The sequence below is a fragment of the Hypomesus nipponensis genome, chromosome 19, assembly GCF_054491055.1.
Source record: "Hypomesus nipponensis isolate SF chromosome 19, ASM5449105v1, whole genome shotgun sequence".
Lineage (NCBI taxonomy): Eukaryota > Metazoa > Chordata > Actinopteri > Osmeriformes > Osmeridae > Hypomesus > Hypomesus nipponensis.
Window position 1 is genome coordinate 15,303,289 of NC_140379.1, and position 22,551 is coordinate 15,325,839.

Consider the following 22,551-nt stretch of genomic DNA (forward strand, 5'->3'; position numbering starts at 1 on the left):
ATCACAGCGTTGCTGTCTACCATAGACTGAAGATGTCTGACACCTTCCTATGATAAACGTTTCATGGCAGAACCAAAATTGAATTGTCATGCTGAGTTGTTGACAACAATGGAGTTTATTTGTTCGTCGTAAAGCAGACCTGACAGAGGCAGAGATGAGAACTGACGGGGCGGATCCTGAGGATCTTCCCCTAACTACATGTTTCTGGTGTTCGTTGTTATCCCTGCATTTATGTGTGTTTGAGCAGGAGAGAGCAGAAAAAGAAAAAAAAGACAATAACATATTCGTCCAGTTCTCCTCTCCAGATGGCAAGCTCTCACTGGCTAGCGTCTTTTTGCTCGGAGGCAGACCGATATCCGTGTTGGTGTTTGAAAGATAAATAATTTGGCAATATTGGCGATCTGCTTGGTGGTCAATGATCACATTATGTCTATATGTCAACCAAACAGTACTGAGGCAAAACATTAAAAAATAATAATAATAAAAAAACTTGATACATTTTATTACAAGGTGTTACAAATTGTGAATTAGAAATGAAGATTTTTTTCAACAAATGCCTTTTTTTCCATTCTCAGTATTATGCATAAGGCATACCGCATAAGATACTCAAGCGCTTGAATAGTTGGAATATACCGCCAAATGTCATTGTTGCTTCATAAAAGAGAAAAACATCAGATTGCCAGAATACTTTTGAGTATCTGTAGAGTTATGTGAGGTGAAAAATCCAGTGAGAAGTCTGTGAAAGTGAGGGAAATAATTTGTCCCATTTTATCATCAATCTATCACGGTAGAGTGCAGTTGGAGGGCAGCGACTACTCTGCCATCCAAGGAACCAAACAACACTGACCAACGAGTACCCATTTGACTATTGACTGGATAGGCTTGGACTCTTGTGATTGGTTTCAATGTGAGCTGTCATCTCCTGGCGGCTTTCAGAGGATTGGCCACACTGCACGCACGTGTAGCGCCCCCTACTGTGTTCCCAGACAATGCGGCTGTTGAAGGACGCGCCTGTGAGAAGAGCGAATAATAGTTAGAAGAATACCCAAATCCTAGAAAAGTACATTTTCTATTGGTGGTAAAGGGGAGCTCCATAGCAGATGTGCAATCACCTGATGACAAAGGGAATTGTATTGTGAAATTGACAGACTGATTAGACAAGATCACCTTGGTTCTTTCTCCACACGGCGTTGGACCCAGGAGATGTCTGAGAGGAGCTTGTCAGAGCGGGGAGGTCTTGCACGCTTGGCTCTGCTTGCTGCTGCATCGGAGGAGGAGCCTGGTCCTCTGGCTGCTCTGGGTTGTCTGTCTTGCGTGTCTGGTCCTGGACTTGGCTCTGGGCCTGAGGTTGAGACTGAGCCTGCGACTGGGAATCAGCACGTGGGAAACATGTGGAAGATGGTGCCAGAAGAGAGCACTTTTTGGGGAGTTGCAGTTGGGAGGGTAGCAGGTGTGGAGCTGTACCTGACTCCCATTGTTGGTGAGCGTTAGAGGAGTCCGTGGCCATGGGAGATGTAGTAGGGTTTGGGTTAGGGCTGGGGAGAATGTCAGAGGGAGTGTTAGGGCCAAGTAACTGGTCATGGCTGGACTGTTCAGCAGTCTTCCCTATCTTTCCTTTGGCCACCTTAGAACAGGTGTGGATGTGTTTCAAGAGAGCTGGGTAGGTGCGTAGCTTGGAACGACAACTCTCACACCTATAGAAGCAGAAAGATAAACCGGTTAGATACTGTACCAGCAATAATAGCACTATAAAGCAGACTAGGCAAATACGATGTGTATAAACCATCAAACGCCACTCTCAATGTGCAGGAGACTGTACAAGCAGACTTACTGAAAGTAAATGTTTGGTTTGTGGTGGTGCCTCGTGTGCTTCATTAGGTCTTGCATGCTGGAAAAGGAGCCATTGCAACCAGCGGAAGAACAATGAAATGTTTTGCCTGTTGGACGAAAAAGACAGAACAGTGTTGAATTATGTTTAGTGTCAAATGATCAGATCAAATGTATGCTGTCAAATTTACTGTATGGCTTTACATTAATGTACTTCAACTGAGGCCTCTGAATGCCTCTTAATTCATTTAAACCTGAGACGATAGAGCTCACCAGGAAGGGACTGGCTGTGGATGTGGTGGTCCTGGACATGGTTGCTCAGCGAGTCTGTATCCGTGTACACTCGCCTGCAGCCATAGATGGAACAGTGCAACCTCTTCGGCTCTGATGAAATAAGAACACTTCGTGAACATTGAAAACTACATTACTGTCAAGATACCTTCCTTTAAAACCAGTCTACCAGTTAGTGCGAGCTTAATGATAAAAAAAAGTAATGCAATGTGAAACTGGAATGATTTTCGGCCAAGTCACTTTTCATGTGACAAAAAATACTTTCGCTAGCAACAACAACAACATACCTGGACATATTTCATTTTCGTGACTGGGTGACTGTTGGGCTTGGGTCGGTTCACTTGCGTTTGCATAAGACATTTTGGAAAAGATACCAGATGAGTGTGACCTGATTGTTTTAGTTTGATTTGAAGACCTGCCCAGCTAGCTAGCTAACCTAGCTATCCTTTCGCTTCTGCTTTGTACTGTCCTGTTTTGTAGCTGACTAGTCAGACGCTACAACTACAGTACTCAGCTCTACGTTGTCTGACAAACTGAGTTACCGTACGGTTTGGCACAAAGGACCCGTCAGCCAAATATAGGGCTACAGTCTGAAATGTCGTTTTTGTACCCTTCCAAAATATAGTATATTTATCAAACCAGGAATGCCCAAAAAATATAGGAATATACTATGCTAGCTAGTTAGCTAGATAGGTGTCTGCACTCACACTCCTACACTGCAGGCGGCGGCATAGAAACGAATTGGTGTCATCTGACCATGCGCAGAGTAGACAGAGTTAGCCCCACATAGTAGCTACTGAAGCAGATTTGTCAGCTCGGAGCGCAAACGGAAAGGTAAATGTAGACACTGTGTGTAAGTGTGTGTATGTGAGTAGGTTATCAAGCCAACTATATTAATTTAACAGCAATGCAAATGTCGCAGTTTGTTATGTTAATCGCTTCGCTAACTATCTTTAATTAAATTGTCTCCCTGTGCACACTTACTGTACCACGCTACCACAGCTAGGCTAGTTAGGTTAGCGTGCTATATCAATTAGATAGGTTATAATGAGAACTTGAAGTGTTATGTTAGAAAGAGCCAAACGTAGAAAACGTCCATCTGATCTAGAAAGAGCGTGGCATTATTGTGTTATTGTACGGCTAATAATACGGACTACGGTGTGACTATTCGTCATGTATGTTGCCAGGTAGAGGCTTCACCTATTCACTTTGGGGTTGGCTATCACACAATGGCAGACGCTGCCCTCCTATCTGAACTCAGCAACAAATTGTCCACCTTCCACAACCTGTGAGTCTCCAAGCCCAGTAAGATACCCCCACAAACATTGGCACATGCGGTAACAGTTTGCCCTACCCAACCGTATATACCTACATTAAACAGTCACTGTGAACAACCACACCTGTCTGCAACCTCCTAATGTGTCTGTGTTTACAGGTTGGAAGGACAGCGACTAGTGACCCATACTGAGAGAGAGTCCTGTAGGGGAGCTGCATCGAACTCTTATCAAGGTCAAGGATCTTTGGACATTTTTGTAGTTTACACATGTGTTAAAAGTTTGAACTGTCTGAAATCAGGCGCAGACATTACAATTGTATATTTCTTAAATTTCTAGGTTGTCAACCCTGACAGGGATTTCAGAAGCTCCAGAGAGCATGTGTGAACGAGAGGACCAAGGAGAAGCCCCCTCCAATACGCTGGCAAACAGTGACGTCATCAAAATCCCAGATGACCTCTCCCTGAGCGACTCAGACCCAGATGAGCCTACCCTGCCCTTTGACCCGGAGGTAGAAGACCTCTCCTCCTCGTCCGCTGATGAAGAGCCCGGGGACCTGGGGCCGAGGCAGCCCTCCATCAGACCCACAGAACCAGCCTTCAGTTTGAGAGGTGGCAGTTCCAGCTTTTCTAACCGTACCAAGAGCATTTTTGACTGCCTGGAGAAAGCTGCTGGGCTGGGCCAGGAGAAAACAACAGGGCTGAGTGTGGAAAGACCCACCGGGCCACTGGGAAAGGACAGGGTCTCCGGGCTGGGCCTGGAGGACCACCTCAGGGATGGGGTGTTTGCTCGTCCCTCCCCACCCCCACCACCAGTCCCTCGTGGGGGAAAGAGTGGTAGAGGAGTGCCTGACTACCTGTTGCACCCGGAGCGCTGGACACGCTATAGCCTGGAGGACATACCTGAGACCAGCGACCGCCAAAATAGTACGGTGGCCCAGCAGTACATACACAGCCTTCAGCAAAGAAAGAACAGCTCCAAGGCCTGCGGCCCCGAAGAGACTTTCGTACCCATGTTCAACCAGGGCCAAAACAGCAGTTCCCAGCATAAGATAGTGTTCTCCAGGCCGAGCCACGCGCAGAAAGAGGACGCAGGGGACATGTCTAAAGATGGAGCCAGAGAAAGGAGCACGGGTTTCAAACACCCAGATCTGGATGAAGAGGAGGAAGGGGAAGATGAGGATGTGGAGGAGGGGGCAGCACTCTCCCATTGTCTGAAAGAAACAGAGAGGAAGAGGAAGAGGCCACAGCAGGAAGAAGACCCAGGGACGCTGAAGGAGGAGATGGAGAAGCCCAGCCTTGGTTTTGCCAGCTTCAAGAAGATCAACCGCAAGAACTTCCGCAAAAGCTCAAAGGCGGATGAGGACTGAGAAAGTACACAATGCCCCCCAATGTTGGCTTCCCTAACAACATTTCCCACTTCTGACCCTTCCACATGTGCAGTGTTGTGCTTCCATCACCTTACTTCTGCCAGCAGTTTTTTTTCATGTTAAAAGACTATTAGGGCCACCTGACTGTATCAACTTTGATGTAAAATGTGTACTGTAGTCCTTAGTGAAGACTGGTAACATGTATCAGTCCTGCTAGTGGTATTGTAGACAGTGATAGTCAAATGCTCCTTCAGAATTAACGTTGTTGCTTAACTATTTCAATGTAGTCACTGTGCTTGCAGAGACAAGACACACGGGCTTAAATAAATATCTGATCCATTGTTTTTCCTTTTGTCTTTCAAGAGTATTTTATTTTGGCCACCATGCGTCGCCAATTCGAAACCTTTTTACACCGTGGAAGTAGTGGGTGTGGTTAATTAGGGAATTTCAGCGCATTGTTCAGAGATGCGGATGACGAAAATGGCATACCTGTACTGGCCACCTGAAAGAGGGTTATGATACCCGTCTAAACGCGGAAGTGGAATTACTGGAAGTGAACAGGTTTCGTGATCGTGACAACAGTGGTGTCACTGTGCTATCTGAGACATGAAAGAGAGCACGTTGGACAAGTGAGAACTTAACCTCTCAGTTTGCTGGTGTCTTTTTTGAAACCCCCGTTAGCTTCTGAAGTTAATTTACCTTCAACGCGGCATGTTCTTCAAGGACCCTGAGGTAGGACCCTGAGATCATGGTAAACTGTTTAACATTTTTCGTCGTTTCAGATACTGCTAGTTTGCCTGGCTGTAGCTTACTTTGCATTTCAACGTTATTTTACTGTAACTGTTCAGATTTAGTGGTTTATCTCAGTTGGGATAGGCTTAAATTCAAAAATGCTTTTTTTGGGGGGGGACGCATGATGAACTGTAACTGCAACCTAAAAACTAACCCAAAACGCTGTTGTTGGTGGTTTTTATACTTTGTTTATTGGCCCGACAAATATGCTCCTTAAGAGACAGTAGGCCTAAGTTTCTCCACTGTTGCGAAGCAGGTTTTTTCTTCCCAGTAGAGCAAGTGTTATTGAATTCTTGGAAGCATGTAATAGTTTAATAATGTGGTTTGAAAGTATGTTGTGACACACCCTAACTAAGAGATATTTTTACACAAGATCCAAAACGTAACTTACAGAATATAAATGTGGACGCTGCTCACATTTTGCTCACGGCATATTAACTAAGTGGTATCTAGATAGGCCCTACTGGTACGTAGACTACGAATTTAGATTACGTGCTCAACTCTTAATTTCTTAAGGCTCCCAAATCTTAAAGCTACGTTTCCTCAACGAGGCAAGTCAAGGCCTGCAGTCACTGTTGGAGGACAACGGTGTAAGAGGACCTGTTTAGTGGCCCTCTATCAAAGTCTGCTTTGCCATTGTGTGTGGGTGTGCCGTTGTATGGTTAGGTGCTATAACACGGAGTAGCCTACGTGTGTTTCACTTTTGGGGCAGGAGACCACGAAAGTTGTGGTCTGCAGTTGTGGATAAGCATGCCTGTGTTTGTGAATTGCAGGATGGCTTTGAGATGCAGGAGAAGCACCAGTATGACTCTGTCAACTGCACCGATCCACTGTTACCATGTTTGGTAAGAGATGACACACCGAACAGTAAAAACTTATCTGTAAACCAAGAATTTACATTGTTTGAAAGTATACAGACGTGGCCATTTATGTGTCGCCTTATCAGACTGATATCTGTTGACCCAGTTTCCCAGACATGAATTAAGCCTAGTCCAAAAGTTAAAGAAAAATTCCATAAAGATCTCCATTGAAAACGTTTTAAGTCTGGGACTATAGATTTAATCCATGTCTGGAACACTGGGCCATAGTCTACCAAGTCAGGGTTGGGTAAATGTCTGGTCAGGAAAGTGTGTTTGTAGAGTCTTCTTCAGTCAGTGTAATGTATGGGTGGGATCATGGATAAACCTCGCTGGCTGTATTGTACCCCAGTACCTTATAGACAACCTCCCTCGTGTCTTTAAGCCCACCCAGAAATCCTTTGATTATGTCCTGGTTGCTGACCTGGTGGAGGACCCCCTGGACCAGCGGCTCCTGAAACAGACTGCTTTCTTAGAATGCCTGAAGAAGAAAAGCATAATGGTCAAAGTGAGTCTGTTTGTCATCACAAACTCTAACAACCCTAACCGTAACCCTGCATTTGTCCTCAACTCCACCACAAACCCTGAGTAACCTGTAACCCAGATGCCTTACCTTAGCTGAACGCCAGGGGGCGTTCATTGATCTATACACAGTATCCATTTAAATACTGTTAATTAACCTAAATGCCGGACTTTCTTCTCCTCAAATCTCACATCTGCCTGGGTCTTATGTGTCCTAGAAAATTATTCAGGATGACAAAGTGTTCTACGGGCTGCGCGCCTCCAAGGAGGTGTTTGAGAAGTACAAGTACCTCCTGAAGGTGTCAGACGCCTGTAACTGGAGTGGAGACCAGACAGGGACCACCCCTCAAGCCACGAGGTGCAGTACTAGTGAAACTAACCTTGCGTCTCTACTCTGTTACCCCTATTTCGGTGACGATTAACACTGTACTTCCTGTCTCTGAGGGCGTCAGGATCCGAGTGGTACACTACACCCTGTATCATACCTACATCAACACAGGAGGTGAGTGATGTGGACCTAGCTGTCCTTTGTCTTGCGGGTGTATGTCCTCTGCTTTATCTCATGACATGGTGTTCTGTTTCTGTCTGAACTCAATTTGAACCCATCTTAACCCGGCACTAATGAACACTGTGGACTGCGTCTAGAGGACCTGGAAGAACTGATGAAGAAGGATGTGTTTGCTACCATGTTCTGCCTCCACGAGGTTCGGATCCCCATTTGTATTTTGTAACGTATTTGCCATTTGGTGAGGTGGTATTCAGAATGTCATAAGTGCGAGCAACAGGGAGAACGACGCAGCCACGCTGATCTCAAGCTCTTCTTGTTTCTAGAGGAAGAAGCAAAAAGAGCTGAAGAAACGGTGGGCCAGGTTCTCAGGGCTGTTTTTCGGCCAGCCCATCTCTCTTATCCGGTGAGTTACAGCCACCTTCATTCTTACTCCTTCCCTAAACCTAAACCTCCATCCCCACTCTTAACACAGTTGCCTTTGTCAACAACCTCTCCGACTGTGTGTGTGTGTGTGTGTCTCTGCAGGGATTACTTTGGGGAGAAGGTAGGCCTGTACTACCTGTGGTTGGGGTGGTACACCTGGATGCTTGTGCCAGCAGCTGTGTTGGGCGTAGTGGTCTTCCTTTACGGCCTGGCCTTCTTCAACACCAGCCCTCTCATGTGAGCTCTGTTCCCACTCTGCCTCCTGCTGGCACACCTGTGTAGTCACTGTTCTCGTCCCTGTTATTTGATGACCGCTACCCTCTTACATTGCAGAAAGGAAGTCTGTGAGTCTGACACCCTCATGTGCCCGAGCTGTGACAAAAGGTGTAAGGTTTGGCAGCTCAAAGACACGTGCACCTATGCCAAGGTGAGTTGTGCTGCTGCGCTCTTCTCCAGTGTCCGCCCCCCCCCCCCCCCCCCCAAAAAAAAGAAAGAAAATGAAAAATGTCCTCTATTTGCAGGTGAGCCATCTGTTTGATAACGAAGGCACCGTGGCGTTTGCCATGTTCATGGCGGTCTGGGGTAGGTTTCTGTTCCTCTCGCCTGTCTGCCCGGGTAGACGCGCCTGTCCGTGGAGTGTTCTGTGTGTTTAGCAGTGTCGCCCATCCAGCTGTGTGTTGACTGTGTCAGCTGTTTTCTCAGCTACCCTCTTCCTGGAGCTTTGGAAGAGACACCGGGCCAAGTACGTGTCCAAATGGAAAGTCTTTGATTGGTGTGAGGAGGAGGTACTTTGTTCCAAATGGACCCACTGCTCTTTTTGTGATGGAACTTTTCTGTAGAACAAAGGTCATTCAAAGGTCATGTCAACCAACCGTTAACCGTTCAAGCTCTTGTTTGTAGGAGGAGCTGATTCTGGAGATTGTGAACGATCCGAACAACCGCCCTAAACAGTACGGGCACTCGTACCTGCGCAGTGCTGTGGTCATGCTGCTCGTCACAGCAACGGTAAGCATGTGCGTTTTTGCATTGGTGTGTCTGTTTGTTAATGTGCGTTTTGTGCTCATGCATGAGTGTGTGTGTGTGTGTGTGCCTTGTGTGCAGTTGGTGTTGATCATCGGCCTGACCCATGCCCTGGTGGTGTTCAGAGTGGTGGCAGCGGTAAACATGGCAGAAGCCAACTGGGGGTTTCTGAGAGACCACTCCAGCACTGTGGCTGTGATGCTGGGAGCAGTGCTGCATTACATCACCATCCAAGTCATGACCCGGGTAAAATGAGTCCCATCGGCTGACCCTGTTGGGTCAGTCTAGAACGTATCTTGTCAGCTGATCATTTGAGTTGGTTCTGAACTCCCTCTCTTTATCCATACAGGTCAACAAGTATGTGGCGTTCAAGCTATGTGAGATAGGTAAGTGTGAGGGGACATTGCCCCAGCATCCCTCGGCCTCGACACCATGTACTCAGACTGTGCGTTTTGGACCCCTGCAGAGAAGACCCGCTCCTTTGCCGCCTTGGAGAGAAGCTTCACCGTCAAGATGTTTACCTTCCAGTTCTTCACTCTCTTCTCCTCGCTCATCTACGTGGCGTTCTTCCTGGGAAGGTACCGTGCAATGCGTGGTTGGTCATCGTCCGTTTTTTACATTCCAAGTAAGCCTCACCAGATAGTTGAATCCCAACAGGATGAATGGTTATCCCGGCCACTATGTACGCATCGCCGGGAAGTGGAGACTGGAGGAGGTGAGAGGGACGAGTGACACAAGCATGTCCAGATCCCGTTTAGTCAGAACAAGAACCTTCTGAACTGCTTCTCCTCTGGTCTCCTCACAGTGTCACCCGAGTGGCTGTCTCACCGACCTCTTCATTCAGATGGCCATCATCATGGTCCTCAAACAGACACTCAACAACGTCTTTGAGTTCACCGGGCCGTAAGTGCACGGCCCTTCTGAGCGGACGCGGGCTTCCGACTAGACTCCCAACCGTCACGGCGGGCTGCTGGTAGCGACTTGCTAACCCGTCCCTCTTGTCGTCTAGCTGGCTGAAGAGGTTCGTCAAGAGGACCACCGCCAAGAAGCTGCAGAGGAAGTGCGGCCACTGCTACAGGAAGACCTGTCGCGACGAGGAGGGCAGCGTCGAGCCGTGCGACAACTGCAAGCTGCGGGATTGGCTGCGGAACTATCAGCTGAACGACGTGAACGCTTTCAGCCTCTTCAATGAGTTCTTGGAGATGGGTATGTACACATAACGAGGAGGAGGAAGATGATGATGATGATGGAGCTGGTGATCTAAGTGTGTACAGGGTCAGTTCTTGTGTCCATTCCGTGGTGTTCCTCTCCTGTAGTGATCCAGTTCAGCTTCACCACCCTATTCGTGGCAGCGTTCCCCCTGGCACCTCTGTTGGCTCTATTAAACAACATCTTCGAGATCCGTCTGGATGCCGTCAAGATGGTCAGCCTGGAACGACGGCTCATTCCCAAAAAGACAAACGACATCGGTGAGTTGGCGTCGAGAAAATTGGACGCTCCCAGATTCCCTCCCAGATTGTTGGAACCTCCTCTCTTAGCCTTAGTTGACTGACTCACAGAGATGGATTCAGACCATTTGCCTTTCACCCTTGTGGAGAATTTTTCTATCCTCTCACAAGGTATTGTCTTTTCGTTCTGGTGTCTGAACCGAGGTTCTGGAGGTATCGGGTGCCCGGCTGTCGCTGGAGTTGTGGTTAGACACTCTCTCCCTTGGGCTAGTGTTGACCTCAGGTGTGCCCACTCCCCAGGTGTTTGGACTTTGATTCTGCAGGCCATCGGAGTTCTGGCCGTCATAGCCAACGGTGTGGTGATCGGGATCTCCTCCGACTTCATCCCTCGCCTGGTCTACCGCTACCACTACGGCCCGTGTGCCAACGGCACAGACACGACCCAACAGTGAGTTCTCCTTCACCCCGTCGACAACGTTTCTATACATGACTCCATCGAGCGCGCGCCCGTCTTCCTGTTGTCGCGAAGGAAGGACGGGCCACCCCCCAAACCTCAGGGGCCACTCCATGCCCTCAGACGCTGACGCCTGCATGTTTTTGCCCTCCCCGCAGCTGCCTGGCGGGCTACATCAACGACACCCTGTCCACAGCGTACATGAGCGACCCCCTCGTACGCCAGGCCTTCCTGCCCAGTCAGCTCATCACACACAGTGGCTTCAATGTCACACAGTGCAGGTGGGCGTCTGGTAGACTAGGGGAAGCTGTACTGGGGTTGACGACACACAATTAGTGTGTGTGTGTGGTTGTGTGGGAGGGGGGGGGGGTGGGTGCATTATCATACTAAGGGTGGTGATGATGATCAAAGCTGATGTTCTGCATGTTCCCAGTTATAAAGACTACCGCAACGACAGCGACTACAGCCTGACCCCTCAGTTTTGGCTCATCATGGCCGTCCGCTTCATGTTCATCGTCCTGTTTGAGGTATGTCACTGACCCGCTGTCTAACCGTCCACCCAGCAAGTCTCTCCCCCCAGCCCCGACATGAGCAGTGTCTTCTGTCTGTGTCCAGCATGTGGTGGTGATGTGCAAGTTCATCGCAGCCTGGTTCGTGCCAGATGTGCCCATGGCCGTCAATAACAGCCGCCTGGAAGACAAACTGAACAGGCTCAAGGCGGAGTTACGGTAACCGCAATGATAACACTGTGTCCTTGCTGGCATGGTAACAGCGTCTGTACGATTGGTTTCAAATTGTGACTCGTCTTAATGTTTGTACATGTGTTTGGTTTACAGAAATATGCATCGCCGGCAATCGACAGAAGTGTAACTACTGCTGTCAAGGCCTGCTTGGTCACCTATAAATGTGAACACCTGATACCCAATTCCTACATTTGAATTTGAATGACAGCTATCCAAATAGCACTGCGAGATATGGTACTCCTTCCCCTGGGAGCATTTTTTAACTCGTGGATAAACATTTGGGATCTCTTCGTGGATATGATTCAGTATATATGTACACATTAACACAACGGAATACGGGTTAAAAGAATCTTTATTAACTCATTGTTTTACAGTCTTCTTCTCAAGTTCCTGTTTACATGTTCTAAGAAGTCTCAATTGACTTTTAAATCCGTACTGCCAATGGAGAGTCAAGTGTGAAGTATATTAATATTTTATTAACTGTACAGTACATTCAATTCAGGACAGTCATTTAACTTAGCAAATGCTAAAATGTTGTGCCTTTTGCGGTTTGCGCATATTGTATTACTTTTATTTAATTTGGATGTTTGCTGTATGTTAAACATCAGCGACATTATTGTAATGCGTTGAGCTCCATTGCTATGTTCGTCTACAGTGCCAGTTTGTTGTGCTCCTGATCTTTGTTTCCTCCCGAAGAGTTTGAAATGTCATCTTCCATATCGCTCCTCATTTGGCTAAATAAAGGTTCAGTGAAAACCTCAAGCCATGTGTATCCCTGTGCTCTGAGGACTTTGTCAAGTGTCACGAGGCGGAGAGATCAAACAAGATTGTTCAGGACTTTCAAATGAGCTCTCAAATAACTCCCCAACCTTTTGCATGAGATGGCCCTGTTATTTGTGTCCCTGTTTTGCCACAAGAGGGCAGCATGCTCTGTATAGCATTCGGTCAGTATTTTTGAGTTTGTTCAACTCATACTTTTTAAACATGCCTATTAAGATATGGTGGGTGTCCTTTGTAAAACCACAATTTCTACATTTGCGTGTGTGTATTTGTTCTGATGGCTCCTCTTGAGAGGTTTGGTGAACCTCTCACCCCCCAGCAGTGTTGACCCCTTGCTGATCCCAGAGGAGATAAAGCCAAGCCAACTCCCGTGTCTGCATTCCTTCACTCCCTCCCTCCTTTGCGAGGTTGGCCGTTCCCATGGAGACGGCCCCTCTTCCTCTGCTGACCTCCATAATGGTTTAGTGCACTCTGGGATGTGCGGCAGATTCCTACATAAATGTTGTCTGATGAGAAACAGATGTTTTTCAAAAAAGGGTATTTTCCGGAAATTACAGACCAAAGTGGAGCTCAATGGTTAAAAGATGAGTTCAGATTTAGTCTCTTTGTGCACACGGACGTAACACACCTGTACACTGTTGACTACTTCCTAATAGGATCAACCGGTCAGAATTGACTGATGAACTGTCAGGTTGATATAGTCTACTGGTAACTCCCATGTCCTCCTCCCATTTGCCTCACTTCCCCTCCCCAAAGAAATCATCTTTTGGAGTGTGTTAGACCAACTTAGATTAAGAACACAGGAAGTTTTTTCAATAAAAGATTTGAGCAAGTTTGTCTACAGTTATAGTGCAGTTTATATGAGCCGTTTAAGCTAGTACATTTCCGTTGATTGTAGTCACACACTGGCAACAATTAGTTTATATTTTTTTTTAACTGACTAGATTGCCTCCCTTACACACACACACATCTTAAAACAAGTTTCATCAAATAAAAGTTCAACAAATTATGAGTCAGTAAAAGACCAAAAATAAAAATGTCCAACACTGTTCTGAATTAAAAAGGCATTCCAGCTGTCCTCTGCAGCCCATATGTCACCATGGCTGCATCAGACACAGCTCCTCCTCCCCATGGCTGCAGCACTGCAGTCGTTCCAGACTGACCACACCCCCGCAGACTGACCACACCCCTGCACCGTGGCTGCCCTAGAGCAATGTGTCCGTGAAGTCACTCCTCGTAAAGCCCTTCTGTAAAACATGGGACGGAAAAACGAGCGATACGAAAAACCCATTAGAAAGACTAACAGAAGCAGGGAGGATGAACGAGCTGGGTAACTGTACATCCCCTCCCAGTAGAAAGGAATCATGAACAGCTTAAGAGTGGGACCTGACCCAGAGAGGGATATCAAAGGCATGCAGGGAGTGGTGGAGGAAGGGAGGGAGGGAAGGGAAACAATGGGGGGTTGGCACACACGCAGAGAGAGCGGGGGGGGGGGGGGGGGGTGGAGAGAGCAAGGTGAAAGAAAACTAAGAGTCATGTGATCACAAAGAGAGCCTGCTGTTCTACTCTGCCTCATCTGTGGTGATTTTGACGGGCCAGCAGACTATTAACAATTGTAGAACGACTAATCTGCGTCCTGGTGTGTGGTGTTTGTTTGTCCTCCCCAGCCTCACCTGTTTGTAGTCTCTGTGCAGCTTGTTGTACTGAAACATGTTGCTGAGGACTGTGGAGGCAGCGCCTGCTGCTTTCAACCTCCCAGGGCTGTCATTGGATAGTTAAAAGTCACATGATATGGTCACTAACGATGGAAAACAGGAGAGGACCAATCCAGAGCACATGATGTCATTACATCGCAGACGGCTACCCAATCGTGTCATTACATCGGAGACAGCCATCCAGTGTGATCAGAGCTACCTGTTGTCGTGGGACTTCTTAATGGCCACCAGTTTGGGCAGACCGTCAAAGTAGCAGATGTCCCTGGCTGCCAGCGAGCTTCCAGCCACCAAGCTGTTGAGTGTGCCACAGATGTTGACGACCACATCGCTGGAGGGCTCTTTCTGGTGGCCATCGCTGGGCAAACAGCCCACCAGCACCCGCACTGCCTTGGTAGCTACAGGGACAGGGCAAACACTTGGTATCGATAACAACAACAGGCAGGCTCGTACATAAGGTAGTTTTACTACGGTAAGTGCTGCACAGTCATATGGTTCTTACTGTGGCAGCAGTAGTGTGCGAATGGAGGCACAAGATAACACTTTAGTAGTGTTACTAGTGTGGTAGTATGGATTGGAGTGTTTCAGCGTAGCATGTAGCCCCACCCATGTTGTCCTTGCTGCGACAGTGGCGCGCCAGGTTCCTGAGCAGGCCGGTCAGTGGGCGGAGTTCCAGTTCACTCTTGGTCTGCAGGAGATCCAACAGCAGAGGCAGCATCCTCTCCTGGTCCAACACCACGCCCGCTAGCACACCCGCCCACTAGCACAGAGGGAGGGGTTCTCATCACTGTGTCCACTGGTCCTCAACACTCTCCTTATGCATTGTTGACTGTTCTATTTGTCATTCATGTAAGGTCTGTGCGCTCATTCACTTCTATCCTGCCGGCATGTTGAGGGGTGACACAATACCAATAAATATTGAGGGATACGATCATTTAAATCCATGTATCTTCCTACAGATGTGTGGCTTGTTTTTCTCCTCTTAAGTCTAGCACAGTGTGCCTGGTCTGCTTACAGTGAAAACAATGGGAAGTAGTCGTTAGTCCATCAATGCATTGGTAAATGATTCCTCTATAAAACCCTTTCAAGCACAGAATGAATCCTGTTACATCTGCACCATCTCCAAACCACAGTATCAAATAACACTCGTGGCCAGGCACAGTGGGAACATAAATAATCAACGATCATCTTGAACTGAATAGATCTACCTACTCTGAACCCGTTCACTCTATCATAGATAGAAAGACCCCCCCTCCCTGGTGACCTTTAACCCCTTCAGGACCAAGTCGAGGTGTTAGAGAGAGGGTGTGATGCGCCCGGAACATCCACCAACTAATCGACAATCCTCTTGAGCTGAATTCTACCCCCTTCCAACCCCCCCTTCCACTCTATCACACCACCCTGAAGCCCTCCCCTGATAACCTTTGACCCCCAGCGGGCCCTGGCGGAGGTGTAGGAGAGGACGTGCGGTGTACCCTGGTGTCTCCTGTCGTGATGTTCTGGAGCGCTCCGGCTGCTGCCTCGCGCGTGTTGGAGTTGCTCTCGCACCTCTGCAGCACGCTGTGGTACAGCCTCACCACCTGGGGGTGCCACAGCCACTCCGACCCCCGCGGAGCTTTCACCACCTCGGCCAGGGCAGACAGCTCCTGGTTGCGACGCTACGGGAGGGAGGGAGGGACAAGTATGGATGGAGGAAGGAAGGAAGGAAGGAAGGAAGGAGAAAGAAGAGAGATAAGCAGGCAGGAGGTGGAAAGAACATGAGCGGGAAGTGAGAGAGCATTGCGTTTAGATCAAGGTATGGTTCCATACAAGGACAGGATATACCATTAGAGCCTTCCCTCCATTTTCCATTGTCGGCCTGTGGTTTCAGTGTGGCCCTATTGTAATGTGACTCTCCCTCGGGTTTATCAGGGTAACATGATAGCCCCTTGTGGTTAGCTCTGTGGAAACCATACCCACCTCTTTGGCCTTCTTGCTCTGGGGAATGAAACAGCCAATGGGGAGGCTGTCCTTGGTGTTTCTGCCCCTGGTCGGCCCCTCCAGTCGCAGCAGAGTGGATGGAGACATCTCTCTGTAGAGCTGATAGGACAGGTTCCTGAGAACACACACCACGTTCTCCACCCCCTGTTGACATCATGGGAGAGGTTGGAGAGAGAGAGATAGGGAGGGAAAGGGAAGGGAGAAGATTCTGTAGGTTTATTCTCTGTTTATCCCACAACCAATTCCCATGCAAAGCAATTATAACACATGCACACAGACATGCAAAACATGCAAATGACAATAGTTAGAAATGTTTATTGTCCCCCATGACAGCGCTGTACACGTGTACAGCGTTGAACATATATACACACAGCAACAGGCTTCCTCATCTTATTTATTGTATTTTTTTGCCATGGGAACACATGAGTTGATTAGAGTGTTTACTATCAGTCATCAGTGGAATCGTCCTTCAACCACAAGAACTCCTGTCAATGTTTCAATTTTTCCAGTTTTAGAGCCAGAACATGGGCAGTGCCGGGCCAGACTGAGGAACTAGGAGCTGGGCTAGGGACAGTGAGAAGGTGTTGGTACCTTGTCATCCACCTTCTCCTCTTGGACGGCATATTGGACATGAGCCACCAGAGAGTCCAGCAGGCCTCTGGTCTCCCTCATCTGCTGCCGGCTACGTGGGCTCACCGAGCTCAGGTTCCTGCTCACATGTTATAGACACACACAAACACGTAAACACACGCCGTGTTGGTAATAGCTAAGATTATGTGTAAATATGTCTGGTGTGGTGTGGTTTCCTAGTGCCTGACCTGAGGCAGCCGGTGGTGTTGTAGAAGATGTCTGCCTCAGAGGGACTGTGACTGAGGTGTCCAGAGTCTCCAGGGTGACACAGAGGCACTAAGACGCTCTCTGTCAACTCAGACAGTGTCTCTCTGGTCAGCTTCTCTTTCAGGCTGTCTTTAGAAGACAGGTTCCACAAAATACCTAGGGTCAATTTGGGGAGAGTACAGAGAGAGATTTGGAAGGGAGACCGTGGGACGAGGGGGGGGGGGACGAAGAAGGAGAGAGAGAGGGGGAGACAAAGAAGGAGAGGGGAAGTGAGAGTGAGACAGTGGGAGGAAATAGAGAGGGGGGAGAGAGAGAGAGAGAGAGAGAGAGAGAGAGAGAGAGAGAGAGAGAGAGAGAGAGAGAGAGAGAGAGAGAGAGAGAGAGAGAGAGAGAGAGAAACAAAGAGAGAGTGAGTGCCAAAACCAGAGAACAGGAGTGCGGGGGTGGGGGCGCGGAGCAGTGTGAGTGTCAGAGCAGTGGGGTTGGGAGAGGGGCTGTGGGCTCTGTGGTCAGGAATTCCAAGGCTAGTTTGCTTAGTGAAGCAAACAGTCAAAAACACTCCCAAGGGCTTCAGGCCAAAATGCCACCTCTGCCAGCTCTATTGGCAGAGATTTCTATAGCTCTAAGTCTGTCCTCATGTTGCTCCCTGTCTGTAGTTAAACACTTTAGCACCTGTCCTTTACCACAACCACTAATGGTCCTTTTACCAGTGATGTTCTTGCGAAGTTCCTCGTCCGGTTCTCTCAAAGCACTGACCAAGGCGGAGATTCCGCCAGCTTCCATCAGAGCTGTTTTGTTGTCCATGTTCTCATAAATGAGGTTCCTTGTGGCACCGGTGGCAAAGCGTTGGACTTCCTGGCTTTCGCTGGTGAAGAGCTGCACCAGAGCGGGCACTGCCCCCAAGACACGCACCTGGACACAGAGCAAGGACAGGGATGGGGAGACACTGATTTCAGCCATGGTGACAACATGTCAACTATTTGCCATATACTGCTGGAGTGCATTCAGTTATACTGAAGTTGCCGGAGGATGTTTTATGATTTGTCATTTGACATGCGTTGGTACCGACCTGGTTCTTGGCCTCGTTGCTATGGTAACACTGGTGCTGTATGTAGGCAGCTCCCAGGGCCTGGAGCGCCGTGTCTGACGAAGAGATGTAGCTGACCGCCGTGGCCATGTCCAGACCCTGGACCCTACACACACACACACACACACACACATATTTAAACACCAAATTCCAGTCCGCAACACCACCATCGTGTGCTGTGCGAGTGGTCATGTGTGTACACATCTGCGTCTTTCACCCTCCCATCTTGTCGTTGCTGTGGCAGGAGCCGGCGTCCTGCAGGTCGACGCCCTTCCCCACGCTCCTCACGCTGCGGACGGAAGGCGCCCGCCTCATCGACGTCCCCGACACGCTCCCCGCGCCCAGCGACACCTGCTGCACCGCCGCGCCCAACACACCGACCCCGCCCCCCGCCTGCCTGTTGGTGATGCGGCTGATGGTGCGATGGGAGGGGCCTTTGAATGAGTGCTGGTAGGACAGCTCCTCCTCCCTCCACCCAGCGGCAGCCGCGCCCCCACGCGCCAGAGTTCCGCTGAGAGAGCGTTGCATGGTGGGAGGGGCCACAGCCACTTCCTGGTGTACCAGCCAATCAGGGGGTGCCATTTCCTGGTGGGCCTGGCACAGAGATCTGGATCTGGCTCTGGTCTGGTTGGTATGGACACCGTCATGGTAACCGCCCGGGTACCCACCGTGGTAACCCCCCCTGGTGACATCAGAGAGGTGGGGGTAGGTGGTGCTGGCTGCTGACTGGCTGGTTCTGTACCTGGAGCTGCTCTCCACTGCTGAGCGCGATGAGAAGCCACCCGAATAGTGAGACATCACCGGAACCTGCAGAACATGAGAGGGTCGGGTTCAGAACAACACACAGGCAGGCAGGTATACAGGCAGACAGGAAGGCAGGCAGACAAACAGACACAGAAAGATAAGCAGGCAGGCAGGAGGGCAAATAGACAGGCAGGCAGGCTGGCAAGCAGGGGGGCAGGCAGGCTGGCAAGCAGACAATAGAGCCTTGTGGTCTGAAGATTTATGGACACAATACAGAAGGCCAGATTCCTCTGGTGGGGCCTCACAGCAGTGTCTCACTGTGAAATACTGCATGGATGTGCTGCCTAGGGAGGGGGCTGTGAAGTGTGTCACTTTGGAACAACGAGCTTCTCACCCTCGCTCAATGTTCAGACGACATCAATCTGGTTTCAGGTTTCACTTGGGGGACGTTTAAATGTTCAACAAACATGAATGTATCGAGGTGGTGGCTAACAAAAACATGGTTCTATTTCGGGAGGGGATATAGAACGGGGGATGAGATAAGGTATCTGGACAGGATATGAGGTCATACTCACCGCCATGGTGCGGGTCCCTGAGTATCCCAGGGAGGCGGAGCTGAAGCCGGCGCTGCGAGCAGGAGGGCTGGGCTTCCAGCTGGCAGACGGGATGCTGGGGCCTACATGAGGGAAAAAGGACAAAACAACTCTTACACCAGTTCAAAACCAATAGGACAAAGTTACTCAGGCCACACCAGACCTGACCAGACCTGACCTGACCAGACCTGACCAGACCTGACACAGGTTGGGTAGGAGTTGAGATCAGTGGGGACATTCAGGCCGTTGCAGACATGGATCAAGCCTATTCCTGAACTAAAATCTTCATTCCATCTTCAGAATGTTTCTCCTACTTAAGACTCAGCTTTAATCCATGTCTGGGAAACTGGGCCTCAAAAGGTTGCTCAAAATAGGGATGATTCCCAGAAATGTGATGTAACACTTACTGTGTTTCAGGATGATGAGTGTGAGAGTATACCGCAGAAAGAACGCTATGGGGGAGTGTGTATTACGTAGTGTGAGAAAGGATAGAGTGTTTGAGTGAGTTAAGGGAGGATGTGCAAGTGTGTGTGTGACTCTTGAGGGAGGGGGGGTAAGGATTGGAGGTGTGTGTGGTCTGTGTGAGTGTGCACGTAAGTGGAAGTTGCATGCCTGAGCGCTGACACTAAACAGAGCCAATGTGCCAGGTCATAGGTTCAGAGGGGAGGCCAGTCCCTTAACAGACACACAGGGAACATGAGGCTACCAATACTGCTCAGTTGGCTGGATCTTGCACACTCTGTGTCAGCGGTCTAATGTGACAGTCATCGGTCAATGAATGCCAGCTGTCTATCTTCTGTCGATCAGTCTGACAAGCCTATGACTGGTCAGCCTGTTCATGGTAACAGTTTAATCCTTCTCATTTCCTGTTGGCCAACTGCTATCTGGCCCAATTTCAGGGACAGTACTTTTGTAGTCCTCTCAAAGTGTGTTGGCCCTTTCACCATGACAACAGTCTGCTGGTATCGCGCAAGGTGATGGCCGTTATTTGAGACGATGTTTTCATTACCCAGACTCAGTTTCTAACGTTTTTAGGTACACTCCCATTCCAAAATAAAGGGTACAAAGTCCAGAAAATGTTGACTAGGTCTAAACACAGTGCATTTAGGCTCCTCAGGAGCAAAGAGATACGTGTGTTTTCAATCATGAACTCTCCTTAATTAAAGTTTATGACTATAATCAACAGTTTCACTTTCCAAACCAACATTTTTGCTTGCTTCTTGTTGCAAAACAAGAGGGAGTCAAGTGATTTATGTGTTGGAGAACATTTTATTCATCCAGAAACATCATCTGGCCACAATATCTCACGCTAGTGACACACAGCCAAACTAAACCTATAGCTCCAGCTCGTGCTCTAGTCCCAGTCTAACCTAGCCCATGTTATGTTCACCTAACCCCGTCGAGTTTAATCTATTTCAGACTGTCACGCAGCTGTTTGCCAGTCCCAGCCCCAGCACAGAACCCAGTTCAGAATAAACCATGGCCTACTGATAAACACTTCCAAAGACCTGAACATCTGGAATGTTACAATTTTCTGGTTCGACTGTATTGGAAAAAGAAGAAGCTATTAATACGTTTGTGAAAGTTTTGTGAACCCCATTGTTCGCTTACAAATTAACCGAGGAAAGATTTACGTTTCCTTGATATAAAATAAATAAAAGTAAACATCGAACTATCATAGTAGACTATTTTATTTATGTATCTTTTCTTTGTGGGAGAGGTGTTTGACATTGCAAAAGTTAGTGAACATACATAAACCGCTCACCTGCAGAGGCGCAGTGCAATCCATTCAGCCGCGACAGTGAGGAGGACCTCTGGGCAAGACGCATCTGGACTTGCTGTTGGACTCTCTTGGCCTTCGCGACTCCGTCAATTAATTTCCCATCGGATCTGAGCTGTGCGTCGCTGGGGACTGCATAAGCGGTTACCTGGGTGTTGGGGAGTAAAGCGGACATAAAGCAGCCCTCGGAGGCCATGACTGCACTCATTGTGAAAAAAAGACAACTAAAGAATAACAAACAAAAGCGGAGGCGAAAATATTCACAAGAATCCTTTCTCTGTTATGTTTTGTAATTCCTTCTCAATTACGCCCAGGGCCTGGATGACGCCAGGGGCATTATAGCTGAGGTCTGATCAGTGGCTGTCTCTATCTCATCTCGTTCCTCTAGGTCTGAGAAACCCTTTCCATCGAATGGGAGTGTCGGGCCAGCGTTTGTAGGCGGAGTTCCACTCCCGTTGTAATGTTGTTTAATTTGGTGAATGCAAGACTCATACCCGGGTAGGCTACGCTTACTTGGAAACACCAACTACTACTCCTCAGTCCTCAGTTTGTCTGAATTAGTGTCCGCCTTCATTTCCTAAACACCCAATCAAAAGTTTCTATTAATTGAGTTGCACAAGTCTGTGCTGAAGTTGTTAAAATGTACCGTCCACTAGCTACAGTAGCTAGTGGACGGTACATTTTATCTCATATGAGCTCACAGGGCGTTTACGCATCATCCCGCCTTGACTGAGCTATGTCAACCAGAACTCATATGTGAAGCAGACCAGTCCCTACCAATCCGAATTCTGGAAACACGGAGCAGTGTTTAGTCCAGAATCCAAAGCATTTGGCATGTGGTTGTTGGCACCATTGTATGAAAGTTTGCACCCTGTTCATCCAAGAGAATGTGAATTTTGGCTTAGGGGCATCTTGTTTGGTAGACCCAGCTTACAGTGCTTTAATGCTGACAACTATCAACAGCGTCCCTGGATGCTGACTGTTGAGATCCACTCGAAGAAAAGTCTGACGGTGCTCTAGTTGATTTCACTGTTTGCTGTTCAGATGGCGATGATGCTAACACACACACATGTGCACACACACATACACCCGGGCACTCAACACGCATACAAGTCAGTTGTCACGGAGACTGTAAATCAGTCATTGTCAATTGCCTGCCACACCCCAGAGGGCAAATCACATTCAGAAGTATCTCCAAAATGAAAACATGTGGCACAGATATAACCACAAACATGTAACACATGTCCACCTTCTCCATACAAACACACACACACACACGCACACACACACACACACACACACACACATGCAACAGAGACACACAAACACACATGAGACACAGAGACAGAGCTTCAAAAGCATTCCAAACAACATTTTAAAGGCTCATCTGGATTATATTGTCCATGGTCAATAAAGTGAGAGTGGGATCTCTTGGTTGGGACAAGGTCCGTAGCTGGAGAGGGTCTGGGGCTGGAGAGGGTCAAGGGCAGGAGAAGGTCAAGGGCAGGGG

At 48.5% G+C, this 22,551-nt stretch overlaps 4 protein-coding genes across 7 annotated transcripts; 2 read left to right on the forward strand and 2 right to left on the reverse strand.

The window, feature by feature from the left end:
* Positions 1-475: 475 nt before the first annotated feature.
* znf414 (zinc finger protein 414) lies at positions 476-2,680 on the reverse strand. Its single transcript, XM_084681861.1, has 5 exons — positions 2,406-2,680; positions 2,101-2,211; positions 1,832-1,937; positions 1,168-1,694; positions 476-1,011 (listed from the first exon to the last, which is right to left on the reverse strand). Exons 1-5 carry the CDS (start codon positions 2,476-2,478, stop codon positions 866-868), a joined length of 963 nt encoding a protein of 320 aa, XP_084537987.1. The 5' UTR covers positions 2,479-2,680; the 3' UTR covers positions 476-865.
* A 10-nt stretch (positions 2,681-2,690) lies between these two features.
* tssc4 (tumor suppressing subtransferable candidate 4) lies at positions 2,691-5,105 on the forward strand. 2 transcript variants are annotated; one of them, XM_084681858.1, is made up of 4 exons: positions 2,691-2,952; positions 3,306-3,423; positions 3,554-3,627; positions 3,732-5,105. In XM_084681858.1, exon 4 carries the CDS (start codon positions 3,772-3,774, stop codon positions 4,759-4,761), a length of 990 nt encoding a protein of 329 aa, XP_084537984.1. In that variant the 5' UTR covers positions 2,691-2,952; positions 3,306-3,423; positions 3,554-3,627; positions 3,732-3,771; the 3' UTR covers positions 4,762-5,105. The 2 variants fall into 2 exon arrangements, with proteins under 2 accessions (XP_084537984.1, XP_084537985.1); XM_084681859.1 differs by having other exon boundaries at positions 3,306-3,406.
* A 128-nt stretch (positions 5,106-5,233) lies between these two features.
* ano9b (anoctamin 9b) lies at positions 5,234-13,253 on the forward strand. 2 transcript variants are annotated; one of them, XM_084681857.1, is made up of 24 exons: positions 5,234-5,512; positions 6,327-6,398; positions 6,796-6,918; positions 7,151-7,290; positions 7,385-7,434; positions 7,578-7,636; positions 7,764-7,843; positions 7,966-8,100; positions 8,197-8,290; positions 8,385-8,445; positions 8,566-8,648; positions 8,764-8,868; positions 8,965-9,129; positions 9,233-9,269; positions 9,350-9,461; positions 9,541-9,598; positions 9,689-9,786; positions 9,893-10,089; positions 10,200-10,352; positions 10,632-10,779; positions 10,944-11,066; positions 11,219-11,312; positions 11,401-11,513; positions 11,622-13,253. In XM_084681857.1, exons 1-24 carry the CDS (start codon positions 5,510-5,512, stop codon positions 11,653-11,655), a joined length of 2,337 nt encoding a protein of 778 aa, XP_084537983.1. In that variant the 5' UTR covers positions 5,234-5,509; the 3' UTR covers positions 11,656-13,253. The 2 variants fall into 2 exon arrangements, with proteins under 2 accessions (XP_084537983.1, XP_084537982.1); XM_084681856.1 differs by having other exon boundaries at positions 5,234-5,493.
* pkp3b (plakophilin 3b) lies at positions 11,863-21,442 on the reverse strand. Of its 2 annotated transcripts, none has more exons than XM_084681854.1 (13): positions 21,027-21,442; positions 19,244-19,344; positions 18,142-18,731; positions 17,907-18,030; positions 17,545-17,749; positions 16,819-16,993; positions 16,592-16,709; positions 15,980-16,144; positions 15,496-15,678; positions 14,627-14,780; positions 14,223-14,418; positions 13,982-14,069; positions 11,863-13,555 (listed from the first exon to the last, which is right to left on the reverse strand). In XM_084681854.1, exons 1-13 carry the CDS (start codon positions 21,247-21,249, stop codon positions 13,514-13,516), a joined length of 2,364 nt encoding a protein of 787 aa, XP_084537980.1. In that variant the 5' UTR covers positions 21,250-21,442; the 3' UTR covers positions 11,863-13,513. The 2 variants fall into 2 exon arrangements, with proteins under 2 accessions (XP_084537980.1, XP_084537981.1); XM_084681855.1 differs by having other exon boundaries at positions 21,014-21,152.
* Positions 21,443-22,551: the final 1,109 nt, after the last annotated feature.